This window comes from Euleptes europaea, chromosome 19 (genome assembly GCF_029931775.1).
Source record: "Euleptes europaea isolate rEulEur1 chromosome 19, rEulEur1.hap1, whole genome shotgun sequence".
In the NCBI taxonomy this organism is placed as follows: domain Eukaryota; kingdom Metazoa; phylum Chordata; class Lepidosauria; order Squamata; family Sphaerodactylidae; genus Euleptes; species Euleptes europaea.
Window position 1 is genome coordinate 13,381,286 of NC_079330.1, and position 21,660 is coordinate 13,402,945.

A 21,660-nucleotide genomic window follows, 5' to 3' on the forward strand; every position below is an offset into this window, starting at 1 on the left:
GGGAAGGAGAGCTTACCACCTCCTGAGGAAGCTTGTTCCACTGAGGAACTGCTCTGTTAGAAAATTTTTGTTTTTCTGCTCTGTTAGAAAAAAATGTCTTGCTTTGCATTATTCTGCCTTTACGAGCCACAGGGAGAGACAAGGAATTAAGCAGCACTGCTCCTCTGGCTTCTGAGACTTCCACTAGCATTTGCACAATGACAAAGTAGCTCTTATCTCGATTTCAAAGAGGAAAAGTCCAAAAGCCAAAGAGAAGGTCCTGAGCTGCCATCTCTTACCTTCCCTTCCACTCCGCTCGCCGCAGAGAAGATGTACTCCAGCTGGAAGACGACTCCGAATGCTGGGTGACGGACCATCTCCGTCAAATGGATGCGACTTCTCAAGACGAGAGCTTGTCCCTCTGAACTGTGTGGGAGAGTGCCCCCCAAAGAATAGGGCTTAATGATTTGCAACTTGGTATGCCGCCTTCGCATTCCATGAACGTCAGGGGCGAGTCACAATCACCCGCTCCGATACAAGCTGGTCTGGGAGTCTCAGCAAAATATTCTAATCTCACCTGAGTTTGTTACTGGCCCCTGGTTTCCTGTGCAAGCTTCCGAAATGTCCCCGGGCCACCTCGGTCTCTGGCACCACCACCACAACCTGCGGGGGCTGCACGAAGCAAAAGCCGTTGTGCGCCCCGATGTGCAGCCGTCGCTCCTGCACAGTGAGGGTGGTCCCGTGCAGCGCCGAGTTACTCTGTGGAAATCAACAGAAGGCATGTTTCAAATGGATTCCCGCATCACAATTTAAGAAAGCTGAAGACAAGCTGGGATGTGTCCAGAGGAGGGCAACAAAGATAATGAGGGGTCTGGAGACCAAGTCCTATGAGGAAAGGTTGAAGGAGCTGGGTATGTTTAGCCTGAATAGGAGAAGACTGAGAGGGGATATGATAACCATCTTCAAGAACTTGAAGGGCTGTCATATAGAGGAGGGTGCCGAGTTGTTTTCTGTTGCTCCAGAAGGTCGGACCAGAACCAACGGGTTGAAATTAAATCAAAAGGGTTTCCATCCAGACATTAGGAAGAATTTTCTAACAGTTAGAGCGGTTCCTCAGAGGAACAGGCTTCCGCGGGAGGTGGTAAGTCGTCAGCAGAGTTTTGACTGCAGTACTACAGCATACCACACAGAGATTAAATGGAGCCAAGGGTGTCACCCCTGGTCTTATAAAGCTTCTGAGTTCAGCCCATTTCCTCAAATTAAGCAACATTACTTGGGTACAGACCAAGCAACTCCCAGACCGGGAAAGGTCGTAGCTCAGTGGTACAGCATCTGCTGGGCATGCAGAAGGTCCCAGGTTCAATCCCCAGCATCTCCAGTTAAAAGGACTGGGCAGGTAGGTGATGTGAAAGACCCCTGCCTGAGACCCTGGAGAACCGCTGCCTGTCTGAGTAAACAATACTGACTTGGATGGACCAAGGGTCTGATTCAGTATAAGGCAGCTTCATGTGACCAGCTTTCTTGGATTACCTCCTGGGCCACCCACTTTGCCAGGGTCTTCCCAAAAGGTGCTTACCATCTTCCTCGGGAGGTGGTAAACTCTCCTTCCCTGGAGGTTTTTAAGAAGAGGTTAGATGGCCATTTGTCAGCAATGCTGATTCTGTGACCTTAGGCAGATGATAAGAGGGAGGGCATCTTGGCCATCTTCTAGGCACTGGGGATGTGGGGTGGGGAGGTAGTTGTGAATTTCCTGCATTGTGCAGGGGGTTGGACTAGATGACCCTGGTGGTACCTTCCAACTCTATAATTGTATGATTCTATGATTCAATCCCTGCCTGGGCACTTGCAACTCTGAAAGGCAGAGGCAGCAGCAGAAGAGGAACAGTTGGTTTTTATACCCAGATATTCTCTAACTTTAAGGAGACTCAAACCAGCTTACGATCGCCTTTCCCTCCCCACAACAGGCACCTTGTGAGGTAAGTGGGGCTGAGAGAGTTCGGAGACAACTGTGAATGGCCCAAGGTCAACAGGCTTCATGTGGAGGAGGGGGGAATCAAACATGGTTCTCCAGATTAGAGTCCTCGGCTCCTAACCACTACACCACACTGGCTCTCCAAACCACCGTTCTTGTCTAATCAGACTGGCAGCAGCTCTCCAGGGTGTTAGGCATATCACCTACTATAATATCACCTGACAGCCAGCATGGTGTAGTGGTTAAGGTTCTGAGGATTCTCTGGGCTATTTCACATGTCGGCATATAAAAACCAACTCCTCTTCTTCTACTACTCGATATTTTCACTGGAGATGCCAGGGATTGAACCTGGGACTTCCTGCATGCCAAGCAGATGCTCTACCACTGAGCCACAGTCCCTTCCCAGGTCTACCATCACCCTCCTCTCTGCGTCAGAGTTCTTTGCATCAGGGGGCCCCCCATGAGACCACCAGGGGGCAACAAATAGTGGCAGTGGGCCTCAAGTGCCAATTTCCCATTTGAAAATCCAACTTCCAACTCCCCACCAGTCACATGAACACATGAACACGTGAAGCTGCCTTATACTGAATCAGACCCTTGGTCCCTCAAAGTCAGTATTGTCTACTCAGACCGGCAGCGGCTCTCCAGTGTCTCAGGCAAAGAAAGGTCTTTCACGTCACCTACTTGCCTGGTCCCTAACCGGAGATGCCGGGGATTGAACCTGGGCACTTCTGCATGCCAAGAAGATGTTCTACCACTGAGCCATAGCCCCTCCCCAGTCAACCTTATCGGCTTTCACTGGAAACAGCCCAAGGTTATGGGTGCCAGAGCTGATCGATCACCGCTGCATTTTGAACCTGCATCGGCAATGTGTTGTGTGTGTGTGGGGGGGGGGGATGGGAAGTAATTTTAGGCAATATGTCATAAACTAATAAAAGTGAAAGCTGCCCTAGAGTGATTGCTGGATATTAAAGCGTTTCATCTTCCCCCTTTTGAAAATCCACGGCAAAATCTGACAAATCAACAAGCCTTGTCCTTGGGGTCATTATCGCTCCCTAAATTACAGGAGCTGGAAGATGCACATTAAAGCGTAGAAGTTACTCGGTGGGTCCATTAATCAAAACCAGCCCGGCCACAATGCAGCTCATTAGCGTTTGTTTATTCCAAAAAAAATAAAAAAAGAGGAAGAGAGAAAAACTCCCCAGAAAAAGCCAGCGATGACAAAGCTGAGAATATCTGTCTCTTAATCAGAAGCAAAATGAAGGCAACAAAACAACTCCCCTGAAAAGAAAAAAGGTCCCCAAAGCGATCCATATGGATGCATCTGTATTATGCAAACAAACACATTGTTATTGTCCGAGATAACGCCTGCTCCGTTCCTCTTGGAAAGGCAACAATGAGCTGGATTTTCCTCCAGGCGGAGAGAGCTATTTATGTGCAACAAAAGCACAGAATGTGGTTTTGTGTGCACAATTCAGCTTCCGGAGAGTTCTTTTTTAAAAGAGTTTCTAGATCATATGGCTTTGGAAATATCTAGAAAACTCAAATGCAAGAAGGATGGTTGGCAAACATTTTCAGTGGGTGGGGTACAGTTAGGGTTGCCAGCTCCGGGCTGGGAAATACCTGGAGATTTTGGGGGCGAGACCTGAGAAGGGCGGGGTTTGGAGAGGGGAGGGACTTCAACACCATAGAGTCTAATTGCCAAGTGGCCACTTTCTCCAGGGAACTGATCTCTGTCCCCTGGAGATCAGTTGTAATAGCAGGAGATCTCCAGCCACCACCTGGAGGTTGGCAACCCCAGGTACAATTTAGAGATCCTGAGCTGGCCACTAAATCAGAATATACTATGCAGAATGGGTTTTTATTTGTTTTTTAAGCCCTGCAGACTAAATTATGGAAAATAGAAACAGTGCCAATTTTGTTCCAGTTACTTAATTCATGCAGGTCACAGGATCCAGATTTTTCTGAGCTCAGAATATCTAAGCGTGGGATATATAAACAGCCCTTAGAAACCAGTCTGCTCAGCCAGTGCGTGGGAAAGTACCTGATCACTCATGAGCAGATCCAACAGTTCCTCCTCAAATTTCTCTAATGAAGGGTACAGGTGGATGGATAGCTTCTCCAAGTACCACGTGACTGTCTTCATGAGCCGTGGTTTCTGGAAGACGTCTTCTGCAAACGGAGTCAGAGGTTACAGCTGGAAGGAACAACTAACTGCCCTTTTCAGGCCCTGACAAAGACAGGGATCAACTGAAAGCCATGAGAAAACCCTGCCTTCCAGCCTTCTGGTCCAATCTCCTGTTCAATGAGGAAAAACCTAACACTAGAGAGGTCCCAGCCTCTGCCTGAAGGCCTCCAAGTAAGGGAAAACCACCTGGCTGCCAGTAATTGGTTCTTTTGTCAAACGGATCTTTCCCTTTGGAGGTTTCTGCCAACGTTCAACCGAAATCTGCCCTCCTGTAACTTAAGCCCATTAGATCTAGCCTTGCCGTATGGAGTAGCAGAGAACAAGGCTTTTACTGATTTTAATAGGCAATTGTACTGTATTTCTTGTTGTTACCTGTCCAACTGCATCAGGAGAAATACCCTAAATAAATCAAATAAATCAAACCAATGGGAAAGCCAGCGTGGTGTAGTGGTTAGGAGCGGTGGTCTCTAATCTGGAGAACCGGGTTTGATTCCCCACTCCTCCACACGAAGCCTACTGGGTGACCTTGGGCTAGTCACAGTTCTCTTCGAGCTCTCTCAGCCCCACCTACCTCACAAGATGCCTGTTGTGGGGAGGGGAAGGGAAGAAGATTGTAAACCAGTTTAATTCTCCTTGAAAGGTAGAGAAAATCAGCATATAAAAACCAACAGGTCTGTAGAAGGATGCCCTTAATGTGTGGAAATGGGCAGCTGAAGCTTTTCATGGCATGTAGATAAATAACATCACCTAGTAAACAACATCCCATTAAGCAGCTAATAAAGAGACAGGGCATTTTTTTACTCCACCTAGTTGGCAACCCTGGTTCTAAATTACATCATTTTGTGACCTCTCTGTTCCCTAAAACTGTTATTCCATATAACAATATATGGAATAAAACCAAGCTTCTTCTTCTAAATTCCATGTGACAGCCCATCAAGAATTTGAAGAACACAGACATATTCCCCCTCAGTCTTCTCTGCTCTGAGGTGAACATACCCAGTTCCTTTAATCTTTTCTTAGAGGCATGTTTTCCAGATAGTATGCCCAACCTCCAGTTGGGGGCTGGCACTCTCCCAGAATTACAAACCTTTCAGACGTCACTTGATCTAGAACCCACCGATTTGTCTTTTTGGCAGTCCACGGTATCCATTAGTTGTTTACATGCAAATGTTTGATGCTAACCAACTCTTATTTCTTGAGATCAAGTAAGAGAGAAAACTGCCAAATGGTCACAAACCCTACTTAAAAAATAATAATAATACTTTCAGTTTAATTTTTGTTTTAAATTACAAAAAGCCTGGTCATCCTGAGAGCTTGCAAAAACAGTTGTGGAGCTGAGGACTGCCGCCAAGGCTCCGCTTTTGGAAAGTTTATCAATCCCAATGGATTTATAAGGCCATCTGGGCTAAAGGTCTGAAATGACACCATGGACTGCCTCTTTGTTTCTCGATGAAAGAAGCTCAACCAAACAAAATATATTGTACAGATGGCATTTAAATTCATCATACAGACATTTTCAAATACTGGAAATGTCGGGCTCTTTAGAGTTCAGTGGACCTGTGGTGTGCAAATACTTACCTTTTTTGTGTGGAAGAAGCTTACTGGAAGCAACCAGCGCTCCACTGGACATTAATCCACACTTTGCTTAGTAGATTCTTCTATGTGAATTGCATTTGTACTGCATAGTGCATTATGTATATTGACAGCTATCTTTGGATTTGATGAGCGCATTTTTGATTGTGTGAACTATTGTAGGTATTGAGCCTGTACAGCATCTCAATACATTTGGGTGAGTTGACATTTCGCTTGGCATCCTGTACTTTTTTTCATGTTGCAGGATCTGTGCAAAAAGCACAACATTGGAAGGCTTGCTGGAATAAAATCCAGCAGGTTTTTACTTATCCAAATGACTCTCGATTCACCAGTGATGTTCCTGAATATGGATTTTTAAAATTTATTTAATGTATTTTGAACAGCAGAGTCAGGTGTCTCAATCTTCTAAATAGAATACATTCCCGTGGGGCAGCCCATCAGGCAAACAACCTCGCATTCTGACACAGTTGCTTGAAACGTCGCATAAATCATTTTTGTACATACTTGAAAGGGGAGGGAAACGACTTTCCCAGTACAATCCTAAACTGAGTTAGACCCTTCTAAATCCTCTGGAGTCAATGGACTTCTAAGTGTGTAAGTCTGTTCAGGATCTCACTGCAGGTTATCTGAAGAAGAGCGCACATGTGCTCAAAAAGCATCAGTCATCAAAACGTGGAGTATACTTTATTCTTTTTTTTTCTAGTACCTTTTTGAAGTTCATCTCTTCTTTTTGTGGTGGGCATACTGATGCTGCCTTCCCTCGTTTCATGTCTCAGCCAATACTCCTCCTCCCAGAAGAAGAAGAGCTGGCTTTTATATGCCAACTTTCTCAACCACTTCAGGAAGAATCAAACCGGCCTACAATCACCTTCCCTTCCCCTCCCCACAACAGACACCCTGTGAGGTAGGTGGGGCTGAGAGAGCTCTAAGCGAGCTGTGACTTGCCCAAGGTCACCCAGCTGGCTTCATGTGTAGGAGTGGGGAAACCAACCTGGTATACCAGATTAGCATCCGCTGCTCATGTGGAGGAGTGGGGAATCAAACCTGGTTCTCCAGATCAGTGTCCACCACCCCAAACCACCGCTCTTAACCACTACACCACCTCTTAACCACTACACCACACCTAAGTCAATCTAGTTTTGCACTATATATCTATATTTACGTTCAATTTGAATAGTTCTAAAGTACTTTAAAGAAATGATCTTAAAAGGGGTCTCTCTCACTCCAGTGCCATGTAAGTAACTTGCTTTTTTTTTTGCCATCAAAACCCATCTCACTTATGGCGACCCCTGGTGGGGTTTTCAAGGCAAGAGACGTTCAGAGGTGGTTTGCCATTGCCTGCCTCCGCGTCACAATTCTGGTATTCCTCAGAGGTCTCCCAATTAAATACTTGCCAGGGCCGACCCTGCTTAACTTCTGAGATCTGAAGAGATCAGGCTAGCTAGCCTGGGCCATCCAGGTCAGTGTGGTGTAATGGTTAAGAATGGCGGACTCTAATCTGAAGAACTGGATTCGATTCCCCACTCCTCCACATGAAGCCAGCTGGGTGACCTTGGGCTAGTCACAGCTCTCTCAGAACTCTCTCAGCCCCACCTACCTCCCAAGGTGCCTGTTGGGAGGGGGGAAGGGAAGGTGATGGTAAGCCACTTTGAGACTCCTTTCGGTAGAGAAAAGTGGGGAATAAAAACCAACTCTTCTTCAGCTCAACTTGCATTTTTAGGATGCTTAAAAATCCGCTGCATGAAGCACAAGCAAGAACTGGGATTTGCCTTAAGCTCCCAAAATTATAAAATGTTCTACTTAAAAAAAAAAAAAACTCAATTTTAACGAAATTAATCAAAACAAAAGTTAAAACTGCTGGTGCTGTCTGAGTTGCACTTCAAAAATGCCCCAGGCATCCAATTGCACCATTCAATCATTCAAAGAAAACCCATCAGGAAGGCAAAGGAACAGCTGTTCCCCCTTTGGGCTGCTTCTCAGCAGGTTGGGAGAAAGCTGCACTTCAACAAATTCCCTTCGCGGTATCTTAAAGCCAAGCCTGGCATGGAAACGGGCAAGCCAACCAACACCGCTTTACAGGGCCCCTAACACCACACTCCAGGTTAACGTCAAGGGCACCAGCCAGAGAAAAGGTGAAAAAAGTGGTAATCAGCTATACTGGCCCACGCCAGACCCAAAACAAATGAACAAACAAAATCCATGTAATACCTATATGATAATCAAACAAATCAGTGGGTTCTGGATCAAATCAAACCTGAACTGATCCTAGAAGCTAAAATGACTAAACTGAGGCTATTGTATTTTGGTCACATTATGAGAAGACAAGAGTCGCTGGAAAAGACAGTCCTGCTAGGAAAAGTTGAAGGCAGCAGGAAAAGAGGAAGACCCAACAAGAGATGGATGGACTCAATAAAGGAAGCCACAGCCCTCAGTTTGCAAGATCTGAGCAAGGCTGTCAAAGATAGGACATTTTGAGGACTCTGATTCATAGGGTTGCCATGAGTCGGAAGCGAATTGACAGCATTTGACACTCATACACCATATGATAACAGCAGCAAGAGGGATGATTGCATTTAACTGGAAATCAGATGCAATACCATCAACGGACAACTGGCTGGGGAAATTAGCTTTATACGCAGTGATGGCTAGGCTGACCAATATCGTAAACAAAAGATCGATGGAAGAATTCTTTAAAAACTGGAAATTGTATTATGATTATGTAGCAGTTTAATGGTATAGTATAATAAGTTTGCATTGGGTAAAGCATTCATATAAATGAAACATGGCTTCGTATAAATGTAAAGGTATTTTTTTTTACTTTACTATAATAAAAAGGTAGTGCTTTTTGTCTTTTAGACATACTGTTTAAGAGGCCAATTAAAGGTAAAGAGTATAAGATAACATCATTTTAGTTTGGCAAGCTAGCTCCTCCTTAGATAAAGTGCTAATTACTTGTAAGACTACAGGTAGATAGTCAAGAACCTGACCCGCTCCATGAGGTACTGAATAAAGATCTTGATGTAGGCATGAATCATTAAGTATGTAATGAAATGCATGTGTAATGTTGTATGTGTATGTGTTTTCTGTTATGTCTTATGAAAATAAAAAGTTGGGGGGGGGAATCCATGTAATACTTTTCATTGTGTTTGTGTGAAGTGCCGTCAAGTCACAGCCGACTTATGATGACCCCTTTTGGGGGTTTTCATGGCAAGAGCCTAACAGAGGTGGTTTGCCAGTGTCTTCCTCTGCACAGCAACCCTGGTATTCCTTGGTGGACTCCCATCCAAATACTAACCAGGGCTGACCCTGCTTAGCTTCTGAGATCTGACGGGATCAGGCTAGCCTAGGCCATCCAGGTCAGGGCACCTTTTCACTAGAGCCAACCAAACCAATACACGGGCAGGCTTTCAGCTTCACAGGCCAGATGTTACACAGATAAAACTGTTGTTGACATTAGATCCCAGCCCTTTCATCCCGGAAAGAACTAAGCAAAGGAGGGCAGGGATGACACACTGGTTTGGTAAGCAGGCGGTAATGGTGGGACTTGAAACGTTTACTTGGACTACTTTGGGAAACAGCTTAGAAGAATTCCTGGAGGACTGATCCACCGATGGTTATGAGTCAGAGAATCATAGAGTTGGAAGGGTTCACCAGGGTCATCTAGTCCAACCCCCTGCACAATGCAGGAAATTAACAACTACCTTCCCCCCACATCCCCAGTGGCCCCAACCCTCCCCCGCCATGCAGGATCCCACAATCAAAGCACTCCCGACAGATGGCCATCCAGCCTCTGCTTAAAGACCTCCAAAGATGGGGACTCCTCCACCCTCCGAGGCAGTGCATTCCACCATCGAACAGCCCTCACCGTCAGAAAGTTCTTCCTAATGTTCAGGTGGAATAGCTTTTCTATTAGTTTAAATCCATTACTCTGTGTCCTAGTCTCTGTAGCAACAGAGAACAAGCTAGTTCCCTCATCAACATGACATCCCTTCAAATATTTAAACATGTCTCCCCTCAACCTTCTCTTCTCCAAACTAAACAAACCCAACTCCCTAAGTCTCTCCTCATAGGGCATGGATTCCAGACCTTTGACCATTCTGGTCATCCTCGAGTCATGAGAGCTAAATGGGTCCTCCATATGTTTAGTGCTGGTGGAAATCAGAAGATCAAGCGCTGGGGAGACCAACAGTGGTTTCTTTCAACCATATCACTTAAACCTCCAATGGACTATGACATGGTCCAGCGCAGAAGTCAAGAACAACGTAACTCAGAAAGAAGAAATAGCTGGAATAAACCGAGTTTGGTACCCAATAATGGAAATATATTAGAAGCGCTATGACAAGATTAAAATTATTTTAAAAATGTTAAAACATCGCTATGGCATTACCTAAGGTTGATATCTGTCACCACATGCCAAATGCGTTTTGGCCTATATGGCCTTCCTCAGTGGTCTATTTGAAACCCATACAAAACATGCACACATATTACAAATATATTTACATATACAGGCAATACAAAACAGACCAGACCACTGAGGAAGGCCATATAGGCCGAAACGCGTTTGGCATGTGGTGACAGATATCAGCCTTAGGTAATGCCATTGCGTGGTTTTAATGTTTTAAAAATAATTTTAATCTTGACATAGCGCTTCTAATAAATTATATATTTCCATTAATATGATTTTCATCCCACCCAACCTTGGGTACCCAACTTCTGTTTTCTAGGTTGGGTTCTATTCCCCTCTTTGTTCTTCTACTATAAACCTAGGGTTGCCAGCTCCGGGTTGGGAAATACCTGGAGATTTTGGGGGTGGAGAGTTGAGTTTGGAGAGGGCACACACTTCAATGCCATAGTGTCCAATTGCCAAAATTGCTACTTTCTCCAGGGGAACCGATTTCTATTGCCTTGAGATCAGTTGTAATAGTAGGCGACCTCCAGCCACCACCTGGAGGTTGGCAACCCTAAATAAACCAGTCTGATCCTGCCGCCTGTCTGTTTTGTGCCAGTTACTTAGCAGGGCACCAGAGAGTCACCTTTTACCCACGGGACTCATCCATCTCTATTATGCTAACAGAGGCCGGGAAGGTGTATCTGCGCCACTCCGCGCGGCCAAGAGTGACTTTGCTCTAAGCGACAAGGTTGCTAAGCACATCGGCTGGAAAGTTCCCGGCCAAACAGCAGCCAAGTGGGTGATTGATGAGCCCGTCGGCAGGGATGTCTGATCAAGCTCCTTGAGGAAGCGGTCGCAGGTGAAGAGCTCTTTACGGTACGCCGGGACAGTGAGCAATCAGGAGGAGAACGTGAGATACTGAACAATCCCCAGCAAGGACACCAACCTGAAAATGCACATGGTTCCTTGCAACAACAAAAAAACGTCCTGGGGCTCACAACACTTTTGGGCTTTCTTGACTACTACCCATTCTCTGGTGCACTCTTCTCTTTCCTTTGGACCTTTCCTTTGGACCTTAGAGTCCTTTGGGGAAGAGGCTGTGGCTCAGAGGTAGAGCATCTGCTTGGCATGCAGAAGGTCCCAGGCTCAAACCCCAGCATCTCCAGTTAAAGGGACTAGGCGAGTAGGTGCTGAGAAAGACCTTTGCCTAAGACCCTGGAAAGCTGCTGCCAGTCTGAGTAGACAATACTGACTTTGATGGACCAAGGGTCTGGTTCAGTATAGGGCAGCTTCATGTATATATGACCTCTAGATGGCAGAGTCCAGCAGATCAATAAGCAGCTCACTTATCCAACATTTACCTTGTCCCCCACCTCCGCTCACCATGCCACACAAGGTGTCTGTTGTGGGGAGAGGAAGGGAAGGAGATTGTAAGCCGCTTTGAGACTCCTTTTGGCAGAGAAAAGTGTGGGTATAAAAACCAACTCTTTTTCTACTGCTGCTGCTGCTTTCAGAGGTGCAAGTGCTCAGGCAGGGATGCGGGAGTCCGTTGCGTTTGAAACACAGCTTTGAGATGGCTGGAGATTTCCCGTTATTACAACTGATTTCCAGGCGACAGATATCAGTTCATCTGGAGAAAATGGCTGCTCTGGAAGGTGGACACTATGGCATTATACCTAGTTGAAGTCCCTCCCCTCCCCAAACCCCTCCCTCCTCAGACTCCACCCCTCAACCCGGAGCTGGCAATCCTACCTCCATTCCGCCACCACCCGCATCTCATTTGTTCTTATCTCATAACCAGTTTCTTGCTTCAAGGGTAAAAACTGCTCCCTTTCAGGAACCTTCAGCAACAGAGAAGGATTGTTTGGTACCACCTGCCCGCAGCATCTGAAATTCACATGCCCAGAAGGGGAGACTGATAGTCCTAGGAAGGGAAGACAAAAGGCATAGAGGGCTGCTTCCCGGATTGCTTTTCTAATGAAGAAGCAGCGGCCGATTTTAAGATTCTTCTCCTTCTCCCCCAGATCCACAACTGAGCATTATCGAACCAGCACCGTGTAGTTAAGAGACGCAGACCAGGCTATCTATAAAGCACCTGGCAATACGACGAAATAATATGTCTCTAGCTGGCAGAACAGTTTAAGAGCCGCGGGAACCGGTTGAGAACGGGAGCGGCTAACAAATCAGCTTTGCTAACACTAGAATCTGCTTTAATTCAATTTTGGGGAACTAAATATACCTTCTCGGTTTTCACAGAGGCTGTTACCTGACCCTTCAGTCTATCAAATTATAGGGTGCATTTGGCTGAAAGTGCCCATTTGAAGCCAATTTCAGGCCTTCCGTTCCTTTGCTTCCAGTAACCAAGTAGTATTTACTGCTGAGTCGTCGAAGTTAAGGGGAACAAACAAGAACAGAAGGGCTCGAGGTTTAACTTTGGAGGACGAGGCGTTTCTCTGAAGTAACAAATCCAACGTAGGCCGCTTTTATTCTCAGAACATAGAACTGAAGCCCCATTCTCTTTACTTAATCTCTGTTGTAATCAGCACTACAAGGGATAAGATAACGCCCACACCAGGACCATTCCCATAGCCCTTTTCTAATTTAACCCCGACACCCAAAGGCCAGCCCAAACAGGTAGACCTTCCAGAGCTCAGGCCTGGGTTTTGGTGGGTCTCCCGCGGGAAGGACTTCCCTAACGGGGAGCAGCCAGTGAAAGCATCTCTATGTGGGCCCCTGCCAAGACAACCCAATCCACAGGTGTTATTATGCAGCAGGTATACGGGGTGGGGTGGGGGGTCTCCAAGATCATAGCCTTGAAATTCATGGCTGAAAGGCAGGATAAAAGCCTTTTTAAATAAACCAATTAAATCCATTTGGGGGGTGGGAATAATATGACAGAAGACAGAAGGCTTTCTCTAGGGAGTGCTGGTCTGACCCATTTAGAGTCTCATAAGTTATCATTGTTGGGCTATATCGAACCACACGGTTCCTCCTAAAGAAAGGCATTTCCATTTGTGGAAGAATGAGACATGAAGTCCGCCAGCTCCCCACTCCCACTGCAGATCCACCCAATGTCCCCTATGCTTAGGGTGGCCAGCTCTGGGTTTGAAATACCTGGAGATTTTGGGGGCAGGGACCTGAGGAGGGCGGGGCTTGGAGAGGGGAGGGACTTCAATGCCATACAATCCAATTGCCAAAGCAGCCATTTTCTCCAGGTGACCTGATCTCTGTCGCCTGGAGATCAGTTGTAATAGCAGATCTCCAGCTAGTACCTGGAGGTTGGCAACTCCAGTCCCAAGCCATATAAGGCTTTCAAGGTCAAAACCAGCACCTTGAACTGTGTCTAGAAATGTGTGTGTGTGTAAGGGTTGCCAGCTCCAGGCTGGGAAATACCTGGAGATTTTGGGGGTGGAGTCTGAGGAGGGTGGGGTTTGGGGAGGGACTTCAATGCCATAGAGTCCAATTGCCAAAGCGGCCATTTTATCCAGGGGAACTGGTCTCTATCGGCTGGAGATCAGTTGTAATAGCGGGAGATTGCCTTCCCTTCCCCTCCCCACAACAGTAGACACCTTGTGAGGTAGGTGGGACTGAGAGAATTCAGAGAGAACTGTGTCTGGCCCAAGGTCACCCAGCTGGCTTCATGCAAAGTGGTGGGGAATCAAACCCAGTTCTCCAGATTAGAGTCCACTGCTCTTAACCGGTACGCCACACTGGTTTAGAGAAACCAGCTTGAATACAACTGAAATGCCTCCACGCCTTTGGAGGAAACTCGGAAGGTCAATATTTGCTTCCGGCAAAATTTCCGCAGGAAATTTGGCTTGAGCTTTGTTGATGCCACTGGCAAAGCCCTCCTCTAGACCCAGGCCCCTTGCTAAGCTTTGGGCAGAATCTCACATTGCCATTCCCGCAGCTGCAGGTTTGCTGAGGTGCTTGTCTTGCACAGGTTTGGTCCCCGTTTGGTTTTAGTAGCCTGGACAGCAGGAGGAAGAGGAAGAGGAAGAGGAAGAGGAAGAGGAAGAGGAAGAGGAAGAGGAAGAGGAAGAGGAAGAAGAAGAAGAAGAAGAAGAAGAAGAAGAAGAAGAAGAAGAAGAAGAAGAGTTGGTTTTTATATGCCGACTTTCTCTACCACTTAAGGGAGACTCAGACTGGCTTACAATCACCTTCCCTTCTGCTCCCCACAACAGACACCCTGTGAGGTAGGTGAAGCTAAGAGAATGTGACTTGCTCAAGGTCACCCAGCTGGCTTCGTGTGTAGGAGTGGGGAAACTAATCCAGTTTACCAGATTAGCCTCTGCCACTCATGTGGAGGAGTGGGGAATCAAACCCGGTTCTCCAGATGTGACTCCACCGCTTCAAACCACCACTTTTAACCACTACACCACGCTGGCTCCTCATTAGGTGCTTTGGAACACAGGCAGGACAATGCTGCTGCAGTCGTCTTGCTTGTGGGCTTCCTAGAGGCACCTGGTTGGCCCCTGTGTGAACAGACTGCTGGACTTGGTGGGCCTTGGTCTGATCCAGCAGGGCTTTTCTTATGTTCTTATGTGTCCATGATGGACCTGGAGCTTCCAGGCCTGAGGTGAGTGATCTAACTGGGAGGGTGAGCACCCAGATTTCAGAAGGCCTCCTCCAGGTGCAGAAGGGAACGAGGGTGTGCAACGCCAGCCCCTGGGACCTATGAGCGGTATGAAGCCTCTTTATTGGAACACTGTGGCCTCTCCAGGACAAAAGACACTTTCCACTCATTGCCACAAGATGGAGCAAATACTCCATAGCTGTGTTGATGGCAGAGAGCCACAGAAGCTTCCTATTGCTACCAATAAAGCCATTGGGGGGAAAGTAGAATGCTAGGGACTTTGTCCAGGTTTTGGACCTGAAAATGCAATCCTTGCACCTTCGGAGAGGAGGAGAAGGAGGAGAGTTGGTTTTTATATGCCAACTTTCTCTACCTTTAAGGAGAATCAAACCGGCTTACAATCTCCTTCCCTTCCAATCCCCTTCCCTTCCAACAGACACCTTATCAGGTAGGTGGGGTTGAGAGAGTTCGGAGAGAACTGTGACTAGCCCAAGGTCAAATCAAATCAGATCAAATCAAATTTATTAATACGGTCAACTGACCAATCACATGCCAACACATCAAAATTTCCAGACTCAATAGTTTTGCACCGCAGAATCACAGAGTGCCCATACAAATAAAAGTGTAAGATCAATACAAACAACCCCTGGTTAAAATTATCACCTTAAAATTGATACATTTATAAAATATTCTAAAGATAATTCTCTAATAAAGTTCTGCACTTTTTAATCACAACGGCGCAGAACTCGGCAGTTTGAAGCGTAAGCTGAAGATCTTCTCCCAGTAGGAGCTTCTTTGCCAAAAGACTAGCCCAAGGTCACCCAGCTGGCTTAATATGTAAGAGTGAAGAAACCAACCCAGTTCACCAGATTAGAGTCTGCAACTCTTAACCACTACACCACGCTGGCTCTATTTATTTATTCTGTTATTTATTAGACCATGTATGCCCTGCCTTTCTCTATGGTACATCATGCTTCTAAGTCCTGCTGTGCAGGTTGCAAAGTTTATGTGTTGGGGGCAGACAGGAGTCCCAGGCAACTCGCTAGCTAGACCCCAGCCTGGGGCTACAACGCTTCTCGTTTAACCTCTGGAGCCCCTGCTCTAAAAGGCAGCCAGGGCTTCATCGCAGAGAGCCGCTGATGCTCCCGGCCCTCCTTGGCTAACTTCCCAACCAAAGTGGCCTCGCAACAGCCAAGCAGCCCTTGAAGGAAAACTCTTTGAGCAGTAGCCATAAAACGCGCAGTGCAAACAAAACGCGGTGGGCTGAGTGGCGTCGCGAGCTTCCTCGCCAACCGTTTCTCGCTGTATAATAAGAAAGCGGAACTTGGTTAGCAAAGGCAGCAGAGAGGCCGACAGCCCTAAGCAGGATGCTGGCAGATGCTGGATCACAAGAGCCGGCTGAGAGCCTCCTCCAGCGATCGGCAGGCTGTAAAAATCCTCGCAGAGGCTCAGGTTAAGAGCTGGCACTTTGCTATGAGCGGCTGCTAGAAATGATTGAGTGTGTGTGGATTGACATACTAAAGGAAGGTGATTTCTGACAATGGATACCGCTTCTGTTCAGCACGGTTGGCTACGAAGGGAGTAGGGTTGCTAGCCTCCAGGTGTTGAAACAGGCTGACAACAATGTGTAATGACAATAGTATATTGAATGTAACAATGTGCTACCAAGCCAATTGCATATATACAACAAAGTATTTCTCAGTCCTGGGTATATAACAACGTGCTAACAAACCAATTGCATATATATAACAAAGTATTTCACAGTCCTGGTACAGTAACAATCAATCCGAGGTCGATGTCTTCAAGTGAAGAAGGGTAGAAAGGGATACGATCGTTTCAATTCTTCCTCAGTCCCGTTTATATATTGATGTCAAAATGTACTCATTTCAATGTAAGCGTCTGTAGCTTCCAAAAAATTTTCTTTAGACTTTTAAGCACCACCCTTTTAGGGATAAAGTTGCAACCATGTGTATTTTTTAGCTTATCTATTCCAACATCAGGATATCCATTGAAACAAGGTTGCATAGACAAATTTACAGTTTCCACATTCCCAAATGGGATACAAGTACTAATTTTCTAACCTTAGGTAATGGTGCAGAGGTGTTGATTTTTGATTACCTATCCTCCAGGTGTTGGCTGGAGATCTCCCACTATTACGACTGCTCTCCGGGCAACAGAGATTAGTTCCCCTGGAGAAAGTGGCCACTTTGGAGGGTGGAGTCTAGGGCATTACACCCCGTTGAAGCCCCTCCGCTCGCCAAACCCCATCTTCCTCAGGCTCCACCCTCCTCAGGCTCCCGACCCGGAGCTGGCAACCCTAACAGGGAAGGAGGAAGGAAACAAAAGAGGGGAGGGGAGAGACAGAGAGACAGACCCTCGTCCACAGGGGTAGCACAAGAGTGGCTTCCTGACTTGCTAAGCAAGGCAATCTTTGCCTCTTGCCTTCATAAGCTGGTTGCTAGCATGCAAATAGGTTTGAGATGAGAGATGATACTATTCTCTCCAGGATCAGAGGAGCATGCCTATTATATTAGGTGCTGTGGAACACAGGCAGGATGCTGCTGCAGTCGTCTTGTTTGGGGGCTTCTTAGAGGCACCGATTAGCCACTGTGTGAACTGACTGCTGGACTTGGTGGGCCTTTGGTCTGATCCAGCATGGCTTTTTTTATGGCTGCCAACTTGGAAGGCTTAAAGAGGGAAGTGGGCATGTTCATGGAGGATATCCATGGCTGCTAGTCAAAAATGACTGCTAGTCTTGATGCATACCTATTTCCTACAGTATCAGAGGAGCATGCCTATTATATTAGGTGCTGTGAGACACAGGCAGGATGCTGCTGCAGTCGTCTTGTTTGTGGGTTTCCTAGAAGTACCTGGTTTGTGGGCTTCCTAGAGGCCCCTAGTTGGCCACTGTGTGAACAGACTGCTGGACTTGGCCTGATCCAGCAGGGCCTTTCTTGTGTTCTTAGGACACTGGTGTAATATCCTAAAAAAGCTGACGGCTCCGTAAACAGGAGGAAGCAGTGATGGTTCCTACGGGAAAGAGACATTGGGGAGCTCTCTCCCAGGTGAAAGGATTCGGTTCTCCCAAACTATTATTTACCTCTCTGCTCCCCTTTCAGGCAGTACCTCTCTTGCCTGCACTGGTGAAGCAGTTCAGGAGGAAAAAAGCAGACGGGGTAGTAAGCAGAGCTGCAGTGATATGGGGCATCCTTCATATTAGCTAATGTGTGACAGAGAGCGCTTACTGAAACCCAGCATACATAGTACATGACAGGCTCCCTGGGAGAAAGACACAAGGTAGAGCTCACTGTGATTCACCAGTGTCACGTCCCTCCCCGAGCTTCCCGTTTCTGAGGATTCTCTGGGATCTTTAAGATGTTTGTGGACTCTGGCAAGCCAAAGGGCGCTTTCACACATACAAAATAATGTACTTTCAATTCCCTTTCAATGCACTTTATCATTTGCAAGTGGATTTTGCTGTTGAACACAGTAAAATCCATCTGCAGAGTGCACTGAAAGTGGATTGAAAGTGCATTGAGGGCCAGGGTGGTGTAGTGGTTAAAAGCAATGGTTTAGAGCGGTGGACTCTGATCTGGAGAACCGGGTTTGATTCCCCACTCCTCCACATGAGTGGTGGACAATAATCTGGTTAACTGGATTTGTTTCCCCGCTCCTACACATGAAACCAGCTGGGTGACCTTGGGCTAGTCACGGCTCTCTTAGAGCTCTCTCAGCCCCACCTACCTCCCAGGGTGTCTGTTGTGGGGAGGGGAAGGGAAGGCGATTGTGAGCCGGTTTGATTCTGCCTTAAGTGGTAGAAAAAGTCAGCATACAAAAACCAACTCTTCTTCATTACTCGGCCTGTGTGAACGCGCCCAAAGTCACACCCACACCCTTAAAGCATAGAATGAATGGTGAGCAGCTGCAAGGCGTGCGGGCCTTGCATGTTCCAAAACGAAGCATGACTTAATCGCTTATGCATACCTTCCTGAGCTGCCAACACACCGGGGATTCTCTGCAGGCTGGACACGAGGGTGTTCTCTGGAAGGAGGTGATCGACCGTTTCCAGGAGCGGGTGTGGTTGCAAGGCACACTGAAGGCGGCTGCCGTCCACCATGGTCAGATGTGCATTCTCTACAGAAGGGAGGAAGGGCGGGAGGCACTGTTTAAAATGCAGAGTTAGAGGAGGATGGTGCCGCTTTGCCATGGGGGAAAAAAGACACCCTGTCAATAGGGGGAAACTCCTGAAGGATTATTTAGTAGCTGCACAACAGAGGGAATTTGGGCAGGTGCATGATAGGCTGCCCTTGCCAAAGGTGTCACAGAATCATAGAGTTGGAAGGGTCCATAAAGGCCATCTAGTCCAACCCCCTGCTCAATGCAGGATCAGCCTAGAGCATCCCTGACAAGTGTTTGTCCAGCCGCTGCTTAAAGACTGCCAGTGAGGGGGAGCTCACCACCTCCCTAGGTAGCTGATTCCACTGTCAAACAACTCTTACTGTAAAAAGCTTCTTCCTAATGTTCAGTCAATACCTTTGTACCTGTAATTTCTGCCCATTATTGCGAGTCCTATCCTCTGCTGCCAACAGTAACAGCGTCTTGCCTGCCCACCCTTTAAAGGTAGCTACAACCATCTCCGTATTAAAAAGAATATTAAGGACAAAGTCATTGTAAAGCAATGCAGCTCTCAAGGTGAGAGACAGAAGTGGTTTGCCATTGCCTGCCTCCTAGTAGCAACCCGGGACTTCCTTGATGGTCTCCCATCCAAGCTGACCCTGCTTAACTTGCGAGATCTAATGAGACAGGGCTAGCTTGGGCTATCCAGGTCAGGGGGCTCTCTGCTTTGGCAGGATGCAAAGGGAGAAACAGAGAGGTTCCTCGAGGGAGAGTGGTAGGAAAGCCCAGAGCAGCAGTTCGAAAGAAGTAATGGCATCCCACTTGCTCAGGTGTATCGATTGGTACTTGTCCTCATAGTGGGACTCGTGCTTCGTGAAATATGCAATAGCGGAAAGTGCTGCCTTGCAAAACCGCTGCCAAGAAGGGGAGGGGCCAGGGCTCAGTGATTGGCATGCAGAAGGTCCCAGGTTCAATCCCCAGCATCTCCAGTTAAAGGGACTAGGCCAGCAGGTGATGTGAAAGACCTCTACCTGAGACCCTGGAGAGCCGCTGCCAGTCTGAGTAGACAACACTGACTTTGATGGTGAAAGGGTCGGATTCAGTATAAGGCTGCTTCGTGTGTTCATGTGACCCTTGCCTCTCCCAAACAGGCTCGGATCTTCTCTTGGCTCTAAGTGGAGGGATGATCCAGAAAGAGTTGTGTGCAAATGAGAGAAACCGGGCAGAGGGCCACAAGACAACATTTCATTTTGAAATCTGGTCGCTCCCCAAGCTTTGGATCACTGTTCCCCAAACTTTGGATTTCTTTAAAATCTGAATTAAAATTTCATTCTCAGCATCGGAAGAGGTTTTTGAATGTGAAATAGTAGGTCTATGCGCAAATCACAATGGAGGCCTGAACAGACTGACACCCATTGAAGTCAATGAGCATAAAACGGTGTAATTCTACTTAGGTTGGCACTGTCAGTGTTCTGGGCACACCTCCTGATTGGAAACAGGCATGTGCCTGGATGAACATCTCCGTCTTAAATGCCCTGCGGAACTGAGGTAGGCAAAGGATCTTTCGCGACTTACTCTCAACCGGCTCCTGGAGCAGCGGATGCAGTAGGGCTCGAGGAGTCCCGTGATACAAACTGAGCCTGGGGGAAAAGGGGCAGATCGTGACATGGAGAGATTTCCCAAGTGCAGAAAAGTAGAATTAAAAAACAAAACAAAAACAAGTACTTCTAAGCCTCTGTGCAGAAGAAGAAGAAGAGTTGGTTTTCACATGCCGACTTTCTCTACCACTTAAGGAAGAATCAAACCGGCTTACAATCCCCTTCCCTTCCCCTCCCCACAACAGATACCCTGTAAGGTAGTTGGGGCTGAGTGTGACTAGCCCAAGGTCACCCAGCTGACTTCATATGTAGGAGTGGGGAAACAAATCCAGTTCACCAGATTAGCCTCCGCCGCTCATGTGGAGGAGTGGGAAAACCAACCCAATTCACCAGATTAGCATCCGCCGCTCATGTGGAGGAGTGGGGAATCAAACCCGGTTCTCCAGATTAGCGTCCACCGCTCCAAACACCCTGCTGATCCCAAAGGAGGAAGTTACCCTTTGTCCACTGAGCCATGGTCCCTCCCCCAAATAAGACCATGGCCAAAATACCCTCCAACAAACTCCTTATTGTCATCACCACCATGGCTGAACAACCTGCAGATCGCATGAACATCCCCCGACTCAATAATACACCCCGTAAACCCCAAAGGGGGAAGTTACCCTTTGTCCCTCAGGTCCAGATTTGTTGGCTCGGACTTGCTGTCAAACAAACGCAGGATTCCAAAGCCGCACGACAGATCCTGGTGGGTCCCGTCCTGTCTCCTGACCGAAGCCACAACTTCTACGACAAGGATGATGCTGGGATGATCCAAAGAGGTATGAAAATAGACCGTCTGAAGAAGACAAGAGGGGAGAAAGGAATGTGTACTTGAGTTTCGTCTTCACGGCAGGAAGGGACTTGCTTCCTACGGTGGCATTTGAAACTATGTTCCGAAAAACCTGAGTGTTCCTTAGCAAAACAGTCACTGATGGAGGATACTGAAAGACACCAGTACCCACCCTGCCCTCCAGTGCACAGCCACAGGGGGATCACTGGGCATGATCTATGTACTCTGTTTAAGTGGGCACTCTATGAGCTACATGCACACCCTACGGTATGCCCAGAGACCCTCTGCAATGCACGATAGTCTCCAAGCGGGCATGGAGGGGTTTCCTTAGCAGATGTAGAAGCGAAAAGTGTCCCCTCTAGGACCAGACTTGAGAGGGCCAAAACAGGTTATCCTATCTTGGTAGGTTGAATGTAAGG

General features: G+C 47.2%; 1 protein-coding gene across 1 annotated transcript in view; it reads right to left on the bottom strand.

The window, feature by feature from the left end:
• The window catches only part of NPHP4 (nephrocystin 4), a 101,107-nt gene that overhangs the window by 64,827 nt on the left and 14,620 nt on the right, over positions 1-21,660 (bottom strand). Inside the window, exons 3-8 of the mRNA XM_056865143.1 lie at positions 21,075-21,247; positions 20,390-20,454; positions 18,683-18,832; positions 3,996-4,123; positions 557-738; positions 279-405 (exon numbers count right to left, since the gene is read on the bottom strand). Coding sequence (XP_056721121.1) covers positions 279-405; positions 557-738; positions 3,996-4,123; positions 18,683-18,832; positions 20,390-20,454; positions 21,075-21,247 — 825 coding nt within the window. The remainder of the gene's footprint in view (positions 1-278; positions 406-556; positions 739-3,995; positions 4,124-18,682; positions 18,833-20,389; positions 20,455-21,074; positions 21,248-21,660) is intronic.